Here is a 25,492-nt window from a genome sequence, read left to right as displayed (position 1 = left end):
TCACTTGGGTATTATGAATAAGGCTGCAGTGGGTGTGGCTATACAAATATCTCACTTTGCTTTATTTAGATATTTTTATTTGTATACCTATGTGTAGATTGCTGGATCATATGGCCATTCTCTGTTTAATCTCTGAGGACCCTGGACCTTGTTTTCCTTATCAGCTGCACTTTTCTCATCCTTGCTTACATCTTACGGGGAGCTGTAGTTCCTGTGTCTTAGTCAGTTCTGCCTCTGAGTTTGGGTAGCAGCCACTGCGATGGGTGTGATAGTTCATTGCGGATCTGGGTTAGATTCCCCTAATTTTAGTAATGTTGAACATAGTTTCACATGATCATTGGGCTTTCGTGAATCTCCTTTGGGGAAATCCCCTTTCATGCCCTTCGCTCATTTAAACAGGAGAGTTTTCATTGTTGTGCATCTTCTTATGAACTGTGGATGCTAACCCTTAATCAGATAGGATTCCAAATATCTTTTTAATTCTGGGAGTTGTGTTTTCATTACACTGATTTGTTTTATTTGTTAGAAAGAAATTATTTTTCCCTGTTTCTCTTTTTTTCTTGCTGTTCAGCTGAGCATGACCTTGTACTTGTGATGCCTTTTCCTCTGTCACCTGCGTGCTGTTGCTACAGGGGTGTAAACACACCTGCTATATGGGATGTCACGGATCAAAGCCAGGGCTTGGGGGCGGTGGCCCAACACTCTACCAGCTGAGCCGCAGCCCTGGTCCATGGACAGAGTCTTTAAGTTTGATGTAGTCTCATTTGCAAGCATGTCTGCCTGACTGGCTTTTGGTGTCTTACTCAAGACACCCACACAAATACAGTGTCATGAAGCTCCTCCCTGTTCTCTTCTGGGTGGTTTTATTGTCTTGGGTCTTACAGCTAGGTGTTTAAAAATATTATATGTATTTTAATGATTTTATTTATTGTTTGAGAATTTCCCACAAAGTATTTAGATCATACTCTATTCCTCTCAGGATCTTTCCCAACTCACCCCCGTGTTCTTTTTCTCTCCTACATATTTTTTGACATTTTGTTACATTTATTTATTTGTATGCCACAGCACAGGCATGGGGGTCAAAGGACAACTTGAAAGAATTGGTTCTCTTTTTCAACCATGTTGGTCCCAGGTTGATGGCAATTGTCTTCACCTGCTGAGCCATCCTGCTGGCCCTGAAAATATTCTCTCTCTCTCTCTCTCTCTCTCTCTCTCTCTCTCTCTCTCCCTCTCTCTCTGTGTCTGTCCATATACTTATTTGTGTGTGTGAGAGAGAATGTGTGTGAGTATGTGTATTTGTGTGTGTGTGTGAGAGAGTATGTGTATGTATTTGTATGTGAGTGTGTGAGAGTATTTGTGTGTGTGAGTGTATTTGTGTGTGTGTGTGTGTGTGTGAGAAAGTGTGTGTGTGTGTGTGTGTGTGTGAGTATGTGGGTGAGAAGCAAAGGGGTCAGTTCTTTCCTTCCACTGTGTGGGTTCCTGGTTGTCAGGCTTGGCATGAGCTTCTACTGCCTGAATCATCTCCCCAGCTCTACAGCTAGGTCTTTCATTCATTTGGAGTTAATTTTTTTTGATGTGGCATGAGGTCAGGGTCCAGCTTCAGTCCTTTGCTTGAGGACACCCGGCTTTCACAACACAGCATGCATGCCGTCTTCATATAGAAATGACTTTACTTTTTCCTTTCCGATTTGAGTGCATTTAGCTTCCTTTTCTTGCCTAATTGCTCTGAGCAGGACTTTTAATTTTCTCTTAAAAAGTGAGAGAGAAGGTCCAGTGGCTGATGATTCAGAAAAACTCTCTCTTTTAACCAGGCATTTTTGTTGTGTGAGGGTGGGATTAAGCTTCACCCATATACTAGGCAAGTGCACTATCACTGAGCTGTGCCCCCAAGTGGGTGTTTTTTATTTTTATTTTTTTCTATTGAGTATGATGCTCAGCTGAGGGTTTCTGGTTATCACTTTTATTACATAATGGTTTCCTTCAAGTCCCAGTGTGTTGAATGATTTATTTATCTATATCATGACAGTGTGTTAAAGTTTGTCAAATGAATTCTCTGTATTAACTGAGATGATTATATAATTTCTCCCACCATCCATCCATCCATCCATCCATCCATCCATCCATCCATCTATCTGTCGGTCTATCTATCTATCTATCTATCTATCTATCTACTTACCTATCTGTCTATGTTTCACACCATCCTTGCATTCCAGGAACATATCCCACCTGATGTGTCCTCATTTTAAATTGATTTTGAGTTTAGTTTTCTAGAATTTGGTTGAGCATGTTTGCATCAGTATATGTCAGGAATATTGTACATAATTTTCTTTTCTGGTGTTACCTTTTCATGTCCTTGTTTCAAGATAAGGATGGCCATATGAAATAAGTCTGGAAGTCCTCAGTGTTTTGAGGAAAGTTTGGGCAGAACTTGGGTTAATTCTTTAAAAGTTTGATGGGATTTCCCACTGCAGCCACCCACTCCTGAGCCTTACTTTCAGGAGGGTTTGGCAGCTGACTCAAATTCCACAGCAGCTATGTCAGCTCAAAGTTTTGTTTTTTTAAAATAGTTTTTAAATATAATCTTGGCAGGTTGTGTATTTCTGGAAACAACAGATTATTCCAGGTTACCCAACTTTTGGTATCCTCTTTCCCTTACACCTTGCAGGTCTCTCTCCCGGAATCTTGTCCTAACCACACAGTGGTGAAAGCTGTTGTGCAAACAACATCACACATCTCATATACCCATAGGTGTTCTCCTTTCTCCTTGTCCCCCACAGGCAGACTCAAACTATTCCCAAGGTAGGGGATGTAGAAGCAATTTACAATTATTTGGACTTTTAATAGAATAAGATTTTAAAATTGAAAATCTGTCATGCATTTGCAAACCAGGAGAGAGCAGATGGGAAGGGAGGTCCTGAATTACTGTCCACACTGATGCAAGATGGATGCAGTTAGATTTTTAGTTCACTGGAAGACCCTCTTTTGACATTTAAAAACCCTAATAGTGTGGCAGGATGTTTTCTTTTCCTCCCCCTGGTCCCTGCAGCTGCTTATTAATTAATCATTCTGAGGCTAATATTAATTGTAATTGTTTGGCCAATGGCTTAGGCATATTACTGACTAGCTCTCTCAATTAAATTAACAGGCTCCTGGCTTGTTACCTCCCATCTCACTTCCTGACAGCTACATGTCCTCTTTCTGACTCTGCCTTCTTTTTCTTCACATCTTTGTTTGGATTTCTTGCCTGGCTGTATTCTGCCTGGCCATAGGCCAAATCAGCTTTATTTATCAACCAATAAAAGCAATACATATTTGCAGGATACAGCAGGATACATTTTCTGTCTAATTGAAAAGGAAGGTTTTAACTTTAACATAGTAAAAATCAAGCTCAATGTTCCTAGATTAAATGTTTTCAGTTTCTTAAACCAGACAGACGTTCTGCTTTAGTGACAGACTATTCTAGATGATTCCCAGGGTCAAACAGCATGTTCTCAAACTCCGTATGAAAGAAAAATAAGTGAGAATCTGAACTAACATTAATGACGTATTTGGCTCTGGTCCCTCTCCTGGGCCTGTTTGAAGTACTGTTGCTCACCTGGGCCTTCTAGCCTTCCCAGTTGCTCATTGGGAGATGCTGAGTCCCATCATCAAAGGCCATGGGTCCCCGATGACAGGGATCAGTGCCTCAGGTCATGAGGAAGAAAAGGAGAGGTAGGGAAACCTCAGCTTAGACAGAAACACCCGGGCAGCTCTGTGCAGGAGTCTTGAGGGAAGACTCCAGCCTTAAGCTGATTCATTATTGGAGACAGGAGGATGAGGAGGCTGGTGTGAAGCCTGAGGGGGAAGAGAAGGTATTGGCAAGCCTGATGGCATGGGCTATTGAACATTCTGAACGTGAACTTGTTTACCTGGAAGTCACATTTGCAGCCACTGGTTGGTGCGTGATGGGAAACCAGGTAATGAGCAGTCTGCCTTCAGCTCTGGCTTCATTGCCATGCAAACTAAATCTCTTCGGGTTTGTTCTGTGATGATGAGATTGGAGGGTGGCACACAGCAGGGAAAATGCTGGCTAGAAAGGAAGGAAAAGACAGAGCTGTAAACAGGCCTCACTGCTTTTGGTTGGGCAGAGCCTATTCCTGTGGAAAAGGTAAGCATCCTGTGGAAAAGAGACAGCCTCTGCAATCCTGTCTCCTGTCACCTGTCACTATCTGTGCACGGGAGCCCTTTGCTCCTGAGCCTCTTTCAGCAGTCCATTTCCTTTGGAGCATGTGCTCTTCAAGCTGCTGCCTGCCTCAATTTGGAAGAAGGCTTAGTTATGTAGTTCCTAACTGCGGCTGACGGATGCAGTCATTAGAGCAAGAGAGTCTTGTTTACAGGGTTAGTTCACACTACTTTCCAGAAGAGGGTGCCCACTTAACTCGTTACTTAGCAATTGGATACAGTGTTCTAGACTACGAGGAGAGTACTCTGAAGGTCCATTAAGAAAACAGAACTATTCCTCTCACATGGTGTTTGGGAATGGCCAGCCTGAGATGAGGTGGGGTTATGATGAAATGGTGCATGCTTCCTTTCCAGAATCCTCTCAGTGCAGAGACTTGCAGCAGAGAGAGCACTGTGGTAGAGAGTACACCATGGTAGAGAGAGCTACAGTAGAGGGAGACCATGGAAGAGAGCACTGTGGTAGAAAGAGCATTGTGACTCTGACCTTTCACTTTCCTCAGTTTGGACTCAGAAAGGGACGACCTTCTTTTAACTTGCCTCGATCCCCCTTTCGGATACTAGTCAGAGGCTAAGTCCCATCCTAGTGGGTGCTTGTCCATTACTATTGCAAACACTGGATTCCTCTTTTCCTTGTCTCCATTTCCCTTCTTCTGGCATCAGTTGAGATACACAGCCTTCTTGCTCTATGGCTTTATTCTTAAACTCTAATAAAATTGTCCTCAAGCTTAAAAAATGTCCAGGGCTTCCAAGTGGGAAGCCAAACCACAAGGAGTTCTGTGCCCTGTTATCGGCAAGGGTCTGAGGTCCTGGGACTGGAAACATGGCGCTAAGAGCACTGAGTGCCCTTGCAGAGGACTCAGGTTCTGTTCCTAGCACTCAGGTGGTGGCTCACAGCTATTTGTAAATCCAGTTCCAGGGGGTCTGACACTCTTTTCTGACTTCCAGTGGCTCCTGAATGCACACATACACACACCCAGGCACGCCCCCCCTCACTTAGGCGCATAAATACATATATTCTAAAATAAATAACACAGTCGGTGGTCCCTTGGGAAGAGATCCATCTACCTACCTCTTGTTTGCCATGCTCTCCTTCTTGACATTCAGCTTATTTGTAGAAATGGGGACTGAACCAAGCGATCTCACACTCGATAGACAAATGCTTTATCACCAGCTGTATCTCTGGCTCTCTTTTCATTTTTCATTTTGACAAAGGATCTCAGTGAATTGCTCAAGTTGGCCTTGGACTTATTCAGAGTGTTGTTGTGTTTGTAAATTTCTAATCTTTCTACTTTAGTCTGCAGTAGCGGAGTCTGCAGCGTGTGTGTGTGTCTGTGTGTGTGTGTGTGTGTGTGTGTGTGTGTGTGTCTGTGTATGTGTGTGTGTCTGTGTGTGTGTGTGTGTGTGTCTGTGTGTGTGTCTGTGTGTGTGTGTCTGTGTGTGTGTGTGCGTGTGTCTGTGTGTGTGTGTCTGTGTGTGTGTGTGTGTGTGTGTGTGTGGTATGCAGTCATGTGTCACTCAATGATGGGGACACATTCTGAGAATTGTACTATGTGGCTCCATCCTTGTGGGAGCATCAGAGTCCATCATAAGAGAACTGTAACATTACTAGATAATAAACCTTGAGGGACTACTGCTGTCTGTAGGCTTTTGCCAACAGGATGTCATTATGATGTGTCTGTCTGTGTCTTCCTGTCTGTCCCTACTCCCTTCTTCTTATCATCTATCCATTTGCTGCTTGTTCAAAGAATGAATCACACACGAACCTGTTCAGAAGCCTAACATGACACAGAAAGCAACGGATTTTGGGAAATTTTGCAGTCTGAGAGCTAAACACTGATCTTTCTTTTCACCCTGTCCTTTCCTTTAGGTTCACGGTTGGTGCTAAGACATTCAAAATGAGGAAACACCGGCATTTGCCCTTAGTGGCCCTCTTTAGCCTCCTCCTCTCAGGCATTGCCATGACTCATGCCCAACAACAATCAGGTAAGGTTTAAATTTACTAAAAAAAAAATACTAGTGTTGATTGCTTGATTCTAGATCTTAGCCACCCAGAGCTTGACATAAGGCCTGGGAGTGTCGAGAGTCATGACAGACAGAGCAGTGCATGTCACTGGGTGTGGACAGGCTTTGCAGGCCTTTCAGACGCTGTGTCAGGGCAAGGTGACTTTAAAACTCCAGTTTCAAATCCTGAGTTGCTTGAGAGCAGAATTATCTTTACATTGGGTCTTAGCAGTGTCTCCATCCCATGGCTCACCATCTGGGGGACTTCTCCACATCCCTGGTACTGGTTTGCAGGAAGAAGACAATCATTGTGATAAGAATTATTTTCTTAAGAAACAAAACAAAACAACACCCATCCTTTCCCATCTCTAACTCCAGACACAGAATGACGGTATACATGGAACTATTGTTTCTTTAAAAACGATGTTTCCCTAAACAGCTTTAAACAACAGACCCTAATGCCCCATCAAGAATTTGCTTTCAAAATTTTAGGGTAGCAAGATAAGCTTCCTGTGTTGGACCCAGGAGTCCTTGATGGGTTGGGAGCCTCCTTGTCATAGCCAAGGGGTACTGGGCCTTCGACAGGGCTGGGTTCCTTAGATGGAGGGGAAGGTAGCCTTCCTCAGTGGGAGACCAGCAAGACTTAGGGCCTCCCAGGGAAACCTAAGGTAAGTAGAGTCTCAGAGGCAGCCTGACCGCAGCTTCTGAAGGTTCCTCCCAGGGCCACTGATGGCTTGGCCCCAGGGTTCCTATAAATGTGGGGGAAATGATCAGCCTTGACCAAGTGTGTTACTGCTCAGAGTATAGGCAGTCTGCTATGCTCTGAAAATATAGTAACTGGCTAGAGAGCTCCTCTTCACGTTCAAAAATCCAAGAAAAACAAGACTTCTCCTTCTAAGTAGCCATGATTTTCTCCACTTATAGAACTGCTTGTCACATTTGAACCAATGGGCTATTTCTATCCCTATCGGGGTCACTTTCTACCCCACACGGAAGAGCGAGCTGCCAGTGATGGTTGTTTGCCAATGACATGAAATCCCTTTGGTCTGGTCAGGTGGACGTGGGGTGGGGGGGCAGTCAGATTGTCACAAACAGTCATGTCTCAGCTCAAAGGCATGCTGAGCTGTTTCTCCTGTTCTGGAATATTCTGCTGGCCCCTGATTTGGGACTACTCACTATGGGACTTGGACTACTGCTGGGTGTAGCAGCAGCTGTATCCCCTTTCTTGGCTCTGCTCTGAAGGTAAGTCCTCCTTCATTGCAAGCCTGGTGTACTACTTGGCAGTAGCAGAGGATCTGCTTAGCTTATCTAGGAGGAAGTGCATCTGTAGGAGGTCATTGTTTGTGCCAGTGAGAAAACCTGAACCAATGTCTTTTTTTAAAGATGTCAGAAACGGTGCGGCTGCTGACATAGTGTTTCTAGTGGATTCCTCTTGGAGTGCTGGGAAGGACCGTTTCCTGCTCGTTCAAGAGTTTCTGTCTGATGTTGTAGAGTCTTTAGCTGTGGGAGACAATGATTTCCATTTTGCTCTGGTCCGGCTCAACGGAAACCCACATACCGAGTTCCTGTTAAATACGTACCACACTAAGCAAGAAGTCCTCTCTCATATTCTGAACATGTCTTACATTGGGGGAAGCAGTCATACGGGAAAAGGATTAGAATACATAATTCACAGCCACCTCACCGAGGCTTCTGGAAGCCGGGCCGCTGCTGGAGTCCCTCAGGTTATCATAGTGTTAACCGATGGACAATCAGAGGACGGCTTCGCTCTGCCCTCAGCGGAACTTAAGTCTGCGGACGTTAACGTGTTTGCAGTTGGAGTTGAGGATGCAGATGAAAGAGCCTTAAGAGAAATAGCCAGCGAACCGCTCAGTATGCATGTTTTCAACCTAGAGAACGTTACCTCACTTCATGATATAGTAGGGAACTTAGTGTCCTGTATACACTCCTCCGTGAATTCAGAGAGGGCTGGGGATACGGAAAGCCTTAAAGACATCACAGGTAATGTCTACACTGCCAGACTGCTCCCTGCCCTGCTGCTCTGTGCCTATGAGCTTAGCAAATACTGGCCTAAAGCAACATAGTGCCTAAGAGATTCTGCGGGCTTAGGGAAGAGATGTTCTCAAGTTTAAAAACAAAGGCTTGACTATCCTTCTTCAGTCTCCTTCAGACACAGCCTCCACCTGTACCCAGGAGACTGTTTCTGAAAGAGCTGACAGTTGAACTTTAAAACTCATATTCTGACACTATCCCAGAGTTACTTTACCTTCCTTAAGGAGAAAGCCTCCTCCAGATGGGCAGGCATCCACCTAGGAGCAGAGAGCTCAGAAAGCACTGGTATGAGAGAGGATTGGGGTCACCAAGGTCCACCCAAAGACAGGAAGAAGACAACTTGGCCCATTTATCCATACTACTGGGGTTCCCTGTTTTCAGTGAGGGGACTTCTCCTCCAGCATTGTGTCATCCTGCCAGGTTATAGGATACAAAGGTGTGTTCTAGAAATCTCCCCGCCCCCCATCACATTCCTATGTGGGGAAAGGACAAGGGGGAACCCAGGGCAGCTGTCTGTGTCCACCAAGATTCTCTAACACACCCCTTTTAGGATACGGGTGTGGTAACTCACTCACTCAAAGACGTGATGAGTAGACAAAGGCACATTTCCAAAGTCAAGGCCTTGGCAAACTAATGAACAGGAACAGATGACGCAGCCATCATGTATGGATAAAACCCAAAATGACCATTGCAAGAGCGAAGAGTCTACCAACTGCATATTTCTGTACAGCTAAAACCTTTGTTTTTATGGCAAGAGAACATCTCTGTCTTTTATGTCTTAGCCACTGGCAGCACCAGGGTGGAGAATGAGTGTGTCCTCTTTCCTGATTAACCTCACTCTGCAATTCCTTCACACCATGTCTCACTGCGTGTCCCATAGCAAGACTAACATAAGATAAAATGAGTAGCCAGGCTCCTAATCGAGAGCCCTGGATAAAGTTTAGGAAAAGGCACGTCTGTGGTCTGACTAAGGTTGCTGCAGGGACCGCTGCCCTGTAGTCTCTTCTTGATTCTAAAGCAAGAGCCCATGCACGGAAAGCATTAAGGGCCACCATTCTGAATGCACCCTGCTCTTCTTGTTAGTCTTGGCTGTGTTTTAAGATGTCCCCGTGTTACCCTTTGAAAGTGACTGCAACTGAGATATGAGACCTTGAGTCTAAATCAGAAGCTGAAGGTGATTCTGAGGAGTCCAGCACATATTTTCTTCAAAATTTGTGTTTTTCATAGGAAATAGGAGCAGGATGTTTCCTGGGCACTCAGGCTACTGAGGCTTAGGGCTTTTCCTTGGACATCTCGAACACTTTCCATAGAAGGTGCCACGGAGGGTGTGACCCATGAGACATGAAACAGAGAGCCATACAGCCCCCAGTCTGATTTCTCGTGGACTTGGTGTTGGCCGTTGGTGCGCCTTGCTGCACACAAGAACCCGGGGCTCCTGGGTCTCTGTGAGGCTTCGGCTCTCGCGGCTAACAAAGCATGCTCTGTGTGTTCCATTATTGTGTGTGTAAGAGGATCACGGTTTTTGACTCAGTGATGACAAATTATCCACCATTTTATGACCAACTGCTGACGATGTTCAGCCTGCTTTCCCATCCAGAGAGTTCTTTTGTGGTATTTACAACCTTAGAAATGGCTCCCAAAGAGTATGGAATACTGGGAGTGGAAGTAAGGAAGATAGAATTGTGCTCTGCTATGACTGGAGATCTTGATCATAATTAACTCTCTTTTATTGTGTAGATAGAATTATTAGAGACAGGTCCTTCTGTGTCCCTTGAGGTCACTGGCTTAGACCTGGAAACCTTTTATGGTGTCCTCCATGCAATGGTGAGAGCCATTTTTATGGTCTGTGTAACTCACATTCCCTGGCTCTGCATCCTCCCAAGATCCTTCAGGAATCTTGTATTTTGGCTGAAGATTGAATACTTTGGAGTTCAAACCAAGGTCTAGTCTTATGCTGATATTGTATGACAGTTGCTAACACATAAGATCTCAGTCACTGTGACAAAGCCATTGTCCTCTTGTATCTGATAGGAAGAAAGTGATTGTCCTCTTGTATTTTGCAGGGAGGACAATGATAGCAACATTCCAAATTACTGCATCTGCCGGGATTAAATCTCTCAGGATTATCCCCTGATTGTGTGGTCAAGGAGTTTTAAGTTTTAAGGCAGATCGCACTGAAGCCTGGCACTCCCTGCTTCAGCTCTCACAAGAAAGCTGCCTGAGAGAAAAACCCGTTGGTTTTGTGAAATGAGCTTTGTGGGCCTTTCCCCAGTGAGAACATAAACAGATTTTCTGGCATAAGGAAAAATTAAATTTAAATATAAAACACTCACTGGCACTCAGAAATCCAAATGAATGGTCTTTTCTTGTATTACAGTGTAATAATTATGCTCCAGGGCCCCGGAGTATGAATATTCATGTTCACACAGAGGCTCTTCTTGGCCTCAGAACACCCTTAAGCATGAACACATTTGCTGGGGAACAGTTTGATTTAAGTGCTCAAGTTAAAGTGTTGGACTTCCCTGCCCTGGCTTGTAGACTCACCCATCACTCCCCTTTACCCCTGTGTAGTCCCCATTTCAGTAATGCAATAGAAGGCTCAAGTTCCCATCAATGGGAAAAAGAGGTCTTTGGCAGCCATTTTTATGTCCTTCAGCGATGACAACTCATTTTGGTTTAGCCAATCTTGGTCCTGCCAGGTAATCCACTAGGATGTCATAAAATGAGACTGGATAATTATGTCATGACTGGTTTCATGTCACTCTGCTTAACATCGTTCTTCATTATTTGACTGAATATAGAGGCAATGCAAAACAAGCATTTCTGACCCCAGCCCCATGTTTGGATCCCACACAGCCATGCACTGGAGAGACGAGCACAGGAGCCATCGCATGTCAAGGGATTTTTAACTGTGTCTGAGTTTTGGGTCCCAGACGTGCGCAGTCATCCATTTTGATTTTCAAGAATCAAAATGAACAATAGTTATCTAAGGAATTAAATACATTTGTGGAGCTATCAGTCACTTGGTCACAAACTCGGGCTTTTGTTTCCTAAGCTGTGCATTTGCACCAAAATTTTTATTTTGATGAGAAATGAGCACAAATTAGAAATAACCTTTGGATTTGTGACAACCTAATCGTCTCTCCTGCAATCAGATGCAATTATACTTCCCTCCAAATTTAGAAGAAAAGTCAAAAATATTGCTTTCTCCCTTGGAGTATGATGTTTTGAAGTTTAAACCTGAAGGTATCATGGATGAAAATTTGTTCTGACTGCCCTATTTCAACCACGATTCCTAAGTAGTTGCCTCTTATCCACTCAGAATGCAGAACTAAACCAGACTCCACACTCCTTCACCGACATTGTGTTTTGTTTGTCTGTGTTTCGTGTTTCTTATTGGTTTCCAAGGAAACACGTCAGACGATGCATGTGGTCACTTGTTCTAATGCTTTCACTTTTTTTTTTTTTTTTTTTTTGCATTTCTTTCTTTTAAAGCACAAGACTCAGCCGACATTGTTTTCCTTATTGATGACTCAGACAACACCGGAAGTGCCAATTTTGCTGTCATTCGAGACTTCCTTGTAAATGTCCTTGAGAGACTCTCAGTTGGAAATCAGCAGATCCGAGTGGGGGTGGTCCAGTATAGTGATGAACCCAGAACCATTTTCTCCTTGGATGCCTACCCCTCCAAGGCCATGGTTCTGGATGCTGTGAAAAGGCTCGGCTTTGCTGGGGGGGAGTTGGCCAACATAGGCCTGGCCCTTGACTTTGTGGTGGAGAATCACTTCACTCGGACAGGTGGCAGCCGGGCAGAGGAAGGGGTCCCCCAGGTGCTGGTTCTCATAAGTGCCGGGCCTTCTAGTGATGAGATCCGGGATGGGGTGTTAGCTCTGAAGCAGGCTAGTGTGTTCTCATTTGGCCTTGGAGCCCAGGCTGCCTCCAGGGCAGAGCTTCAACACATAGCTACCGATGACAGCTTGGTGTTTACTGTCCCGGATATCCGTAGCTTTGGGGACCTCCAGGAGCAATTACTGCCGTACCTTGTTGGTGTGGCCCAAAGGCACATTGTCTTGCAACCGCCAACTATTGTCACACAAGGTATGTATGCCTTTCTTGCCATCTTTACAGGAATGGGGGTGTGTTGTATGGTGATTGTCATAAAAGGAAGGTGGGCACTGGAGTGATTCACCTTGGGAGAACCCGTAAGTACCACAGCCAGTCAAGCCAGTCAGTCATTCTGTAATGTGCTGAGTGTTGTATGGGCCATGCATGGTCATTGCATTGTTCAGAAAAATCTAAAGATGGAAGAATGAATGAAAGGCTCGCTTAGAACATGGGCTGTAAGCAAAATGTGCTCTTTAGGCTAATGTAACAGATCTGCTGCTTTCAACTACTGGGCATCAATGTTTTACCTATTTATTATCCAGTCACCTTGAAAAGGGCTTGAGGGATTCACCACAGTTTTGAGAACGCGACTCCAGGGTAAAGGCATTATTGGTGTGTTAAAAGTACACTCGTCAATAGTGTCTTCCCAAAAGTGACAAAGGGGAGCAGTGTCTGCTCCTGTGTCAGTGTGGTAAACACAAGAGGGACATTTCTGAAGGTAAGGCTCAGTTGAGCACCTATTGGATTCATAGACCATTGTGGTCCTGTGCTTCCAAGTTAGGAGTTGTTTTGAGTGACAGGTTTATCATGTATGCTCAAATCGCGGGCCTACAGCAGCACAGCCACCTGCAGTCATTTGAAGAATGCCAGCCGATCAACATCATGTGAGAGAGACACACTCAACACAGGAGGTGTGGGGACACCAGAAAGGCTGATCGTCCGAGAGTCCATCTCTTTCAGATGGTGTCAGTTTTATGACCCTAGACAGGCCAGTTGGAAACCATCCAGCAAGTGGCGACACACTACCAAAGGCTTCATTATCCCCAAGCACTCAGTCCACGTCCCCGTGTTGCCTTCACACAGGGATGCTCTCAGATCAGTCCTTAAACACAAGACCCTGTTCCTCATTGTTCTTCAACAGCATGCAGACAGTGAAGATGAACACCTGGCCAAGGCTCATGGGAGACTCTGGCTGGCATCTGTAGTCTGTGATCCTAATTTTTCTGAGTGAAAATATTTGTCTGGCTAGTTATGTTTGATATATAACTATCTGATATATAACACAGAGAGAGAGCCTGGACCTTTGAAATGATGGTTGTCATAAGTAGCTGTACCCATTGTATCCCTGGGATTCCTGGCTAATTTTTCTTAGCAAAAGGGATAATGGTGTTTTCACAAATAAATGTTTTGGTCAACATGCCATTGTATGAAATTAACAGCAGAACACTTTAAAGTCTCAATGAAAAGCTTCCTTAATGGCTCATGTATGGTGTTGACCTCTGTGCTTTGCTAACTAGCAGGCCTAATCATAGAGTAGAGGTGGAGGAAAACTCATCACACTTCCTCAGTGTGAAATCCAGCCAGAATTAGGACAGCTTCCTTCAGATAAATTTCAGACAGAGATCTGGTGATAACCCAGTTGTGACAGAAAGCTCAGGGCCACAACATCTTCACCTGACTTTGGCACCAGAACTAACCATACATAAGAACTTCTTCCCGGGAAATCTCTTGGTATCCGTGGGTTCAGAAGCCAATCAGGCTGCAGCTTGTTGTGCCCGCTTTCGCTCCTGTTCCTCCTATTTTGATAGGACAGGGTGCAGGAGCCTGAGCTGGATGCTCTGAGAGAAACATTGAAGAAAGGGTGACTGCATGTCTGAGACTCCTGCCTGGCTGCGGTCTGAGCTGCAGCTGTGCCTCAGACTGCCTTGCAGTGGCTCTGGTGATTAAGGAAACAATGAAGGGGAAAGTTCTGGTCTTCTGAGCTTCTTGCACTGGAAGCAGACCACTGCTCTGTGTTTTAGAAACAGAGTGTCATGACTGGCTGGAGAAGCAACTGGCTTGCGGGAGGGAGAGCCAGCAGTTACTACAGTTGTAGGTGGGAGTTGAGACTCTCCCCTGGCAGTGGAGGGGAACTGAGCAGAGAGCAGTGTCATGAGGTGGTCCTCTTGGAGAATGGGAGGCCAATTTCCTGGGAGTATTCCATTGCAGCATGCTGGTGCTGCCACCCATGGGTAGAACACAGACTTCCGCTTGGGCGATTGGAATACACGTGTGCTTGGGTGACAGGGGAGAAGAGCACCATGGAGGCTTTGCCAGGAGGGTTTGATGGGGGAGGGGTGGGGTGCATGGAAAGTGAGGGCTAGTGAATCAGAGACTAGCTCAAGGTGAGGGTTGTGAGATGGAGAAGGGTTGACCAAGGGAGAGGAAGGGTTGAAGGTCAGATTTGAGAACTTGTTGGATGAGGAAGTGGGGGTGTCATTTGTCTGGAAGAGAAGACGCAGGTGGCAGGTTGTGCAAGATTTCCGGGGTGTGTGTGCTCTATAGATGATCATAAGCTGTGACCCTAGAAGCAGGGGTGGGGTGGATGGGAGGACACAAGCATTGTGAGCATTGGGGACTTCAGATGACAGGGTTCCCAAGTCCTTCAGAGAGCTTGAAAGAGAGAGGCAAGAGGGTAAACTGATGCCCCAAGGACAGGGGGCAGGAGTCAATGGTGGGAAAGGGCGGCTCTTGAGAGGATCTGGTTGATGATATTAATTGGGAGACTGAGGATGTCTTTTCCCAACTCCTAATATTTTGAGGGAGAGATAAGGGATTCTGGGGTTGTCCTGTTGTCAGCCCCAAGAGTGAGTGCTGAAGAAGATCATTCATGGCTGAGATTAGCAGGACCTTCAAGGTCACTCCCTAAGAGAAAATGGCTCATCAGAGCTCTGGGGGAGAGAAAACCTGGCCTTGTCAGATCAGCAAAGGAAGCCTTGGTGCACCCTTGAGATGGATCCCAAACAGGAAGCCCGAGAATCCCAAGAGGCCCGAGAATCATGAGTTTTAAGAACTGTGTGTAAGATGGCCCATAAAGCAGCCCCCACTCCCAACTCACAGAAATAGGAGTCCAGAGCAAGGACACAGCCTGCAAAGGTTCATCAGCTGGTGTCAGAAGCATGTGACAAACAGGAACCCTATCGTTCTTTGAGTGGCTTGGGACCTTCCCCCCGAAGTGATTATTATATTTGCAAAGTGCCATTCCAGGGGTCCCCAGGTTATCAGCTTCTAGAACTTTAAACACAAACCAGGTGACCTCTTCTGTAATCAAAGAGAACTTGTGTCAAAGAAACTGGGAGCCCCAAGGCACACTGTAAAATCCACAAAGCCGAGCCCATGCTCCACAGTTTCCATGACCCCCACATATGGACATCTGTCTTTCCCATGGACCACTGGTAAAATGTATAGCGAGGTGTTGAAACTTGGGAGGTAGCAAGTGTGACTTGCCACACAACCTGGAGGTGTACTTGTGGAGCAGAATGACACTTCTCAGAGGTTCCCTTCCTTGGATATTTGTCTACCAGTCTGCTGGGTGAGAGATGTGTGGCAAACATGTGTGATACATATATACATATATATATATATATGTATATATGTATCACAGTCATATATACTAAAGGCACATATACAGGAGGCACAGTCATACTAAAACCATTCCTTACGGCAATGCCAGTGACCCCTCCACCATAATCCCAGTCTCTGGTCCCCGTGACTAGGAATGAGCTGTGTTTTAGGATACATCATGAGAGGTGTCTTAGTTCTCAGGAAGCTCTTCCTTGATCCTTGCCCTTATTCCCAACCTTCTTTCTTCTGCTGGGTATTATAAAATTAGTTTGTCATAGCAGATGTCTGGTACAAGGGATACCAGGGGCTGTATGTAAACATTCCTACTCCAACTCAGCTCAGCTAGTATTTTCACAGTCTAGCAGCATCCTGAGACATCAGGAGTGGGCATTGAGTCTGGTAGAGACTTGTCCCATCCCTTGGGTAGGCTGTACATATTTTATGACAGTGGCTGGGCAAAGTCACAGTCATTGCCAATGGAGTTCTGGCCAAGGCGCTTGTTTTTGTGCTTTGGCTAAGTCACTCAGGTCATGGTATGCCACTGACTACCATTTCTACCCTGGGCTGTGTTGTGAAAACCTATGGCTGCCCTTGGTGGGATTGGACACTGGCTTCTTTTCCCATGGTTTATGAAAAGCCACTAAACATTTGTTTTTGCCTGCCAAAGGAAGCCACATAATACAGAACCAAGGAAAAAAGCATGTGTGTAGGGGAGGAATGCCCATTCTCTTTCAGAATTTGCATTTGGCAGTGTGTGGGTTTGAGATCATATTAGTGATACAAAGAGTTTTCTGAGCAGACCTGGGCTTTACTCATCCATGTTTGTAGCGGTAAAGAGCCAATTACCTCTTTAGCGGTGGCGTGTGAAACTAAAAGTAACTTTCTTTTCTGAAGCTATGTCTTAAACACATTGCACGTAGGCAGGGTTGGAGGAGAGCCCATCACTCATATGTGACAGTTCCCCCCTGAGACTTTGACCAGAGCAAGGGAGAGCTGTGTGTGCATAGGAGGCTTTGCAGTGTCACTGTTGAACCTGATCACTGAGGCCGTTCTGCTCACCTCTTATTGTTGCTATCTACAGTCATGGAAGTCAACAAGAGGGACATAGTCTTCCTGGTGGATGGTTCCTCCAGCCTGGGGCAGTCCAACTTCAATGCCATCAAAGACTTCATTACCAAAGTCATCCAGAGGCTGGAAATCGGACAAGACCTGGTTCAGGTGTCAGTGGCTCAGTATGCAGATACTGTCAAGCCCGAGTTCTATTTAAATACCTACCACACCAAAAGGGATGCCATAGCGGTTGTGAAGAGGATGAAGGCCCTGGAAGGCTCAGCCCTCTACACGGGCTCGGCTCTGGACTTTGTTCGAAATAACCTGTTCACTAGCTCAGCTGGCCATAGGGCAGCTGAGGGGGTCCCTAAGCTCCTGGTGCTGATGACGGGTGGTAAGTCCCTCGATGAGGTCAGCCAGCCGGCCCAGGAGCTGAAGCGGGGCAGCATCATGGCCTTTGCCGTGGGCAGCAGGGCCGCTGATGAGGACGAGCTGAAAGAGATCGCTTTTGACTCCTCCCTGGTCTTCACTCCTGCTGAGTTCCGCCCTGCTCCTTTGCTAAGCATGCTACCCAATCTGCTGGCGCCCCTCAGGACCCTCACTGGAACCACAGAAGGTATGGTAGCTGGGCTCTCTACATGCAGGAGGGGGCTGGAAGGCAGAACCTTTGAGAAATGCCCAATGGGATACTGATGTTAAATTGACAGAGTACTGCAGGGTTGAAACTGTAGAGTTGAAATGTCACTCTGTAAATGCATGCATATGACTTGAAGCTATAGCACCACAAGGCCACCCACCAGGGATTGTGGCCACAGAAGTCACTCTGTGTCCTGTGATTGACATCCCTTCTGTTTCATTATTGACCCTTTCTAGACACCTCCCTTCAGTCAAGGACCTTCCCTTCCTGAGATGACAGTGTCTCTGCTCACAGGAGATGTAGTACCCTCAGTGTTTAACCCCTCTTTCCTCTCTGGATGAGGGGTTCCCTTCAACAGGAAAGTGTACTGATAGGTGGGAGTGAAGACCAAGCCCATGGTCCTTCAGGTCCCTCACTTTATATGACTGACAGTGCAGAGCTATTCCTAAAGACACCGTAAAGCTCAGCCTGTGAACTAGGGAAACACAAACCTCCGTCCGCAACGAAGAGAAGATGAATATCCTGGAATCCAGCTTGCCCTCCTCACAGACCTCACACTGAAGGACTGGACAGTGCATGAACCTATTGCATGGGTGCCTGCTTGCTTCTCAGACCACTTGTCTTGAGAGTTCTCAAGCTCCCCCTTCTCTCTCCTTCTCTCTCTCTTTTTCTCTCTCTCCCTCTCTCTGTCTGTTTCTCCCGAATCCTCTGTTTTATAGCCAAAGTTAAATTTGATGAATGAACACAGGATCCAGTTAGTCTGAATTAAGTGAGGCATGGGTGGGGAGTAGCAAGCTCTAACTGTGTCCTTCAGGATACATAGCGGATGGGTCAGTTCCCTCTACCCATGGATACAGAAGTCCACAGATGCTCAAATGCCTTGGTTACGATGGTGAAATGCTCAAATGCAATTTGTGTACAACCTCTTATATATAGCATTATGGCCAATCGGAAGAAATGCTGACGGGGCATAATCATATTCAGTACATTTTTTCCAAGTGTTTTTGAGCCTTAGTTGAATACCTACATATGGACCCACGGATAAACTTTTCTTCATGCAAAGAATTTTCACCTAACACGGCATATAATCTCTTTGCATTTTACTGTCACCTAACTGTCTCTGATATCCGTGACGAAACACATGACGAAAACAATGTATTGGAGGATGAAGAGTTGATTCGGGCTCACAGTTTGAGGGTGCTGTCCACTATGGTGGGGGAGGCAGGGCAGCAGGAGCTTGAGGTAGCTGGTCATGTGCACAGTCAAGAACAGAGACAGACGGATACTGCTTCTCAGCCGGACTTTCTCCTTTGTATTCTGTCCAGGACCCCAGCCCACAGACTGATGCCATCTCCATTTAGGGTGAATCTTCCCATCTCAAAGGCCCTAGAAAAACTCCCTGATGGACATGCACAGAAGTTTGCCTCCTAGGCAATTTTTAGATTCTGTCAAGTTGACACTGTATTAGCTATCACGCCTATGACCCTGCCACACCTCCTTGGAGTATCTGCCCTGGGTACCCTATTGTCCAGTACCAATATGACCCTTAATAAGACAGGAGAGCAGTAGAGAGTGGCAGGGGGATGAGGACCCCAGTCAGAGGACCATGTATGTTGATTGGCAGGAAGTCAATGTTCCCAGGGCCGTATGGACTGGTGTTTCTTGAGCTTTGGGTGGAAAGAGCCCTCTTTGTGCAGTCAAGTGAGTCCCAGAGGGCTCAGCATGCATGGGCAACCATCCTGTGAGCAGGCACCTGGAGACAGTGACACAGACAGGACAGCATCCTCGTGGAGCTCAGTTCAGGGAGGGAATGCTGCTTCAGGAGTCTGGTGATTTTGTTGGTTGTACACATTCTAACTCCAGTGCTTTGTCTGTCCGTGAGCAATCTCGGTTTCACACACTCGGCTATCAGTGTGCCTCACAAGCTCCAGCCACTACAAGAGGAAAATATGCAGCTGCTTGCCATATTTTACCAGGATGACACGCTCTGCCACGTTGACTTCCTCTGTGTTCTGTTTGTGCCATGCGTGCCCTCGAGGGAAGGGCACACATGGGGAAGCCCTGTCAGGGGTGTGTCTCACTGTGTTCTCTGTGCTTCACTGCAGTTCACGTAAACAAACGGGATATCATCTTCCTTTTGGATGGATCCGACAACGTTGGAAAAAACAATTTTCCTTACGTGCGTGACTTTGTAACCAACCTAGTTAACAGCCTCGATGTTGGAAGTGACAATATCCGTGTCGGCTTAGTGCAATTTAGTGACACTCCCGTCACAGAGTTCTCTCTAGACACTTACCAGACCAAGTCAGAGATGCTTGCTCACCTGAGGCGCTTGCAGCTCAAGGGGGGCTCGGGCCTGAACACAGGCTCTGCCTTGAGCTATGTCCATGCCAATCACTTCACGGAGGCAGGCGGCAGCAGGATCCAGGAACGTGTGCCTCAGCTGCTGCTCCTGCTTCTGGCGGGCCCTTCTGACGATGCCTATTTGCAAGCTGCCAATGCCCTGGTGCGCGAGGGCGTGCTGACCTTCTGTGTGGGGGCCAGCCGGGCGGATAAGGCTGAGCTAGAGCACATTGCTTTTAATCCGAGCCTGGTGTATCTCATGGGCGATTTCAGCTCCCTTCCAGATTTGCCTCAACAGCTGATCCAGCCCCTAACCACATATATTAGCGGAGGTGTGCAGGAAGTTCCACTAACCCAGCCAGGTAAACCTCCCGCCAGTGTGGGCCCCTCCCCCTCCTCAGATGTCCTCCCGGCAGCAGTGACCAATGCCACCCCAGAGGGGAAGGATGGCAAGTGGGTTCACTTTGGTTGGACCAGTTGAAGACACTGCTGTAGAAAACTTAGACTCTAAGTGTAGAGCACTCAGCTGTGCCCTGTTCATGCTGTCTCGGATTTATTTGGAAGTTGAACAAAGCGAACATTCTAGGTCAATGGTTCTCAGTCTTCCTAATGCTGTAACCCTTTAATGTAGTTCCTCATGTTGGGTGACCCCTCCCAGCCACAAAGTTACCTCGTTGCTACTTCATAAGTGTAATTTTGCTTCTGTTATGGATCATAATGTAAAGATCTGATATGCAGGGTGGTCTTAGGTGACCCAGCAAGTGGGTTGTGACCCACAGATTGAGAATCACTGTTCTAGAGTGAAAATCCACGAGAAAGGTGAGAAGGAAGGAGACAGAGAAAGAGGGGTTGATTGGTTGACTCTATTACATGAAAATGCCTTGGCAGCCTTTAAAATTCGAATCCTTCCTTTAGGTGACATTCTACATTCAGACTCTGCCATGTGCCAAAAGCTATCTGTGCATTTTTATGCAACAGTGAGTTCATGTTACTGTTACTGTGACAGATCAGTACGGCCCTCAGTGATGCACACAAGACCCCACCAATTTTCCTTCTTTGTCACCCAGATGGGTAGCAAGCCTGAACCTATGGCTGCATCACTGAAGTCTCTCTCTGAACAGTTGAAGATGATATTTACATGGTGTGGTACAGCCCTCTTTTGGCTGTCACTCACGTTTTCTGTGGTTCAGTTTTGGTAGATTGGAAATGTTATTAGAGATTTGACACCTTCCTCCCCCAAAAGCATTGACAGTATTTTGGGTCTTAACTCTTGACCATAAGGTTACGGAAAACATGATTGAGTTTGAGCAGATCCCTGTCAACCCAGGTGTCCATGGAAAGTTAGTCTGTAACCAGTCTATGTCACAGGAGATGGAGGTTAGTTTTCAGCAGAAATATAGAACAAAACACAGTTTTGATAGTTCCCTTTGTGACAACGTGAAAACACCGGCTGTTCTCAGTGGTCTAACCTGCTGCAAGAACAGGACAGGCAGGCTTTCCAACAGCTTGCTTTGTCAAGAATGTCTGCTTTTAGAATGGCCAGCCCAGGGCTGTTCCTTTGCAAATTTGTGCTGCTCTGGAACAGCAGAGGCCACGGCAGGGTCTTCATCCTCCTCCCAAGTGATGCCAGATGAATCTGGTGAACCCCCACACCATGTGTCAGGGTCTCTTCACTTACTGTGTCCATCTGCTTTCCTTGTAGAGGGCAAGCGGGACATTCTTTTCCTCTTTGATGGCTCAGCCAATGTCGTGGGCCAGTTCCCTACCATCAGAGACTTTCTCTACAAGATCATTGAGGAACTTGATGTGAAGCCAGAGGGGACCCGAGTAGCGATAGCTCAGTTCAGTGATGACGTCAAGGTGGAGTCACGCTTCAATGACCACCAGAGTAAGGCTGAAATCCTGAATCTCCTGAAAAGGATGAAGTTAAAGACGGGCAAATCTCTCAACCTGGGCTATGCTCTAGACTACGCACTGAGAAATATCTTTGTGAGGTCCGCCGGCAGCCGCATCGAGGAGAGCGTGCAGCAGTTTCTGGTCCTGCTAGTGGCTGGTCGGTCGACAGATGCTGTGGCAGGGCCAGCAAACTCCCTGAAGCAGAGAGGAGTGATACCATTCATCTTTCAAGCCAAGAACGCTAATCCTGATGAGTTGGAGCTGATTGTGCCATCCCCTGCGTTCATCCTGGTGGCAGAGTCGCTTCCTAAGATTGGGGACCTCCAGCCACAGATTGTGAGCCTTCTGAAAGCAGCACAGAGTGCAGGGCCTGTATCAGGTATGGTGCATCCATGTAACCCCGCCCCCTGAGGCCCAGTCCCTAGCTTCAAAATGTTAGCAGAGGCTGTTGGATCCAGGTTCTCAGATGAAGTCCTCCCAGGGTTTACAGAAGACATAGAAATTACAGGCCATTTCCGGGGGGAACAAAAGAATAGGAGTATTCTCTCATTTTCTAGCTGTGCCTTGGAAGGATATGGGCGAATGCTTTTTAAAGGCACTAGAATATTTCATAATAAGATGTATTATAGAGGTTTAGATAACAATAGTTATAGCTAAAACAGCCTTCATCTTGACATCAAGTGTCAAGTGACATGCTTTAAGTGAATATCATTGATGTAAGTCTTTTAATTACATTTGTCAAAAAGTAAAGACAAATTAGAGAAGGCAGACAAATTCAATTCCACCATGGAGGAGGCATTAAAATTTCTGACTGAATGCATAGTCCCTTAAGTTGGTATTTAACTATGCTTCATTTGGTCATAAAATATATCCCATGATATATATGTATATTATAGGAGAAATGGGTTATTTCCCAGCTAGAAGGCAGCCTGCCCTGTTGATAGAATGAACACACACACACACACACACACACACACACACACACACACACACACACACACACACTCTATGTCTATACACACACCACTGTATAAGTGCCGAGCACTAACAACCGATTGCGCCACTGGAGCATGCATGTCTATACACATACTGATCATATGTCCCTTGTGATTGAGACCTGAGACTCGGGCTCTTTTCTGATGCAGGGACTCTCTCACACTCATTCCTTCCGCAGATTCTCTTGTGCTTTGCAGTGAGCACTTGAAGTCTTCACAACTGCAAAATGCTTGGCCCTGCTGGCTCAACTATTTCCTGTTCCCAGCTACTTCCTTGAGTTTATCTTTCAAGGTTAAGAGTTATTGATTGATTACGACAGGGTCTCATACATAACCTTAGCTGGCCTGGAACTTGCTATGCAGATCAGGTTAGCCTCAAATTCACAGAGATCCTCCTGTCTCTATCTCTTAAGCCCTGACATAAAGGTCACCACACCCGACCTTGCAATTCTGTTTGCAGTTAAGAAAGTTAAAGCAAGGAGCCTTTTCTATGGGCACATTCATCGTCCACTGTTGCCTCAGAGCTTTCCCACACACATCATGGCTTACAACAGAAGGAATTCCTTCCTGACCATCCCTCCTCCCTGAGCTAAAGTCAAGGTGTTGTCGGGGAAGGCTGCCTTCTAGCTGGAGGGCCTGGGAGAGGACCCATTTCTCTCCTTTTTCCAGATTCCAGAAATCCTTCAAATTCTCTGGCTCATGACCCCTTCTCCATCCTGTAGATGTTCAGAATGGTACCCACCCTAGTCCCCTCCGCCCTCCTGTAATGACCTTGTGCCTGTTTGGGGAGTACACCTCTTCATCTCTAACTTGTCACTTAATCACCTTCTCAAAGTCTTCTTCACAGAAAGAAGGATTTGGGAGTGTACCTTCCTGGGGGTCTGTTATGTCACCCAACATGGTGGTCTATAGTGTCCAGTCCTGTGTGAGTCACTAGGTGTTTTCCTCCAATTTCAGGTGAAAAGGATGTGGTGTTTCTGATTGACGGCTCCGAGGGTGTCCGGAGTGGCTTCCCCCTGCTAAAGGAGTTTGTGCAGAGGGTAGTGGAGAGCCTGGACATAGGTCCTGACCGGGTGCGTGTGGCCCTGGTACAGTACAGTGACCAGCCCAGGTCTGAATTCTACCTGAATTCCTACATGGACCAACAGGGTGTCATCAATGCCATCCGAAGGTTGACACTGCTGGGTGGCCGGATCCCCAACACAGGGGCGGCGCTGGACTTTGTGTTGAGGAATATCCTGACCAGTTCCACAGGGAGCAGGATAGCAGAAGGTGTTCCCCAGCTGTTGATTGTGCTCACAGCCGAAAGGTCAGGGGATGATGTGAGAGGCCCCTCGGTGGTCCTGAAGCAGGGAGGGGCAGTGCCCATTGGCATTGGCATCGGGAACGCTGACATCTCTGAGATGCAGACCATCTCCTTCATCCCGGACTTCGCTGTGGCCATCCCCACCTTCAGGGAGCTTGGGACGGTCCAACAGGTCGTCTCTGAGAGGGTGATCCAGCTCAATCGTGAAGAGCTGAGCACCTTGAAACCAGTGTTTCTGCCCTCGCCGAGTGCAGGTGAGGGGGTTGGGCTTGCTTTCTGTGAATTTCTCTTCCCTATAATCACCTTGGCTACTTGCTCGGACTGTGTGCTACAAAGCATCTTCAGTCTCGTCTCTGCTGCCACGGAGTGTAGAGCTGTATGAAAAACTAGGAGCCTTATTGTTATTATTATTATTTTTAAGGCATCAAATAGTGAAGCTAAGATTCATGTTTGTGGCCAAATTAAAGAATCAAAGAGGGCAAGCTCTGATGTGGATCCAGGCTCTACAGAGGAGGTTGGGGGCGACCCTTGCTGAGTGTCTAGCCTAAGTGGCACCTGAAAGCAGTAGCCTTCTGCCATCAGGAGAAGCTCACTCTCTTGAGAGGGGTGGAGTCTATATTTTTATCTATAGCACCAATGGGTGAAATTTGCTTGGGGCTGAGAGGTGTCCCAACTGTGGAGAGGCCTTCCCGTTCTCTGTGCAATGACCCTGGACAAGGTCTGAGCCATGGCAGCTAAGATGGGAAGAAGCCAAGATGCCCTCATCCTCAGTCTATGTTGGCCCAGGGCCTGTGCTTCCTGGGCACTCAGGCAGGGTGGCCACAGGGCAGAAGGAGGCAGATGTGGCCTTGTGTTTTCATGGTGTGGAGAGGGGGGAATGAGGGGCCAGGGAAGAAAGGGGGAGTAATGTGTGCAAAAGAAAGTCAGAGGCTGGATTTGCCTCCTGTGTGCCCTGAGGGGTCAGCTTCTCCTTGGGGTTCAGGTGAGAGCTATGTGCCCTGTGTTCTTACATGAAATGTTTGAAGATGTTCACACTCATGTACATTTGTGGAAAGCTCTCTCTCTCTCTCTCTCTCTCTCTCTCTCTCTCTCTCTCTCTCTCTGACATAGTAGGGAAATGCAGCCATTTCCACACTCTGCTGGACACAGGAGTGTTAGGTTGTCCCTCGAGGCCCTAGGGCTCTTGTGAGTGAGAGTGCACACGTGAGTACATGTGTGTGTGTGTACAGAGTCCCTCTCTTATGAATCCAGACGTACGTTTCCACGCAGCTTGGCTCCTGCTTTATTCATTCTCCGCAATCAGAGTGACCCCTCCTCCACTCCCCCTCCCATCCTGCTTCCTCCACCCTTCTCTCCCCCATGCCTTACTCCCAGATTCAGACCTTGCGTCCCATTTCCTAGGGAAATTACAGAGAATTGGAAAGAGTGTTCAGAGGCTCTGCTTGGTCCTTCCCAGTGATTTCCCCACACGTCAGAGTGATCTTGATTTTCTAGGATGGCCCA

General features: G+C 46.7%; 1 protein-coding gene across 1 annotated transcript in view; it reads left to right on the top strand.

Moving 5' to 3' along the window:
* The window catches only part of LOC103164567 (collagen alpha-3(VI) chain), a 77,476-nt gene that overhangs the window by 10,759 nt on the left and 41,225 nt on the right, over positions 1-25,492 (top strand). Inside the window, exons 2-8 of the mRNA XM_035441118.1 lie at positions 6,089-6,204; positions 7,606-8,223; positions 11,770-12,372; positions 16,844-17,428; positions 19,555-20,154; positions 21,495-22,067; positions 23,641-24,243. Of these exons, the coding sequence (XP_035297009.1) occupies positions 6,117-6,204; positions 7,606-8,223; positions 11,770-12,372; positions 16,844-17,428; positions 19,555-20,154; positions 21,495-22,067; positions 23,641-24,243 (3,670 nt within the window). The 5' untranslated portion in view covers positions 6,089-6,116. The remainder of the gene's footprint in view (positions 1-6,088; positions 6,205-7,605; positions 8,224-11,769; positions 12,373-16,843; positions 17,429-19,554; positions 20,155-21,494; positions 22,068-23,640; positions 24,244-25,492) is intronic.

The sequence above is a fragment of the Cricetulus griseus genome, chromosome 2 (genome assembly GCF_003668045.3).
Source record: "Cricetulus griseus strain 17A/GY chromosome 2, alternate assembly CriGri-PICRH-1.0, whole genome shotgun sequence".
NCBI lineage: Eukaryota > Metazoa > Chordata > Mammalia > Rodentia > Cricetidae > Cricetulus > Cricetulus griseus.
This window is presented reverse-complemented; position numbering and strand designations above follow the sequence as displayed.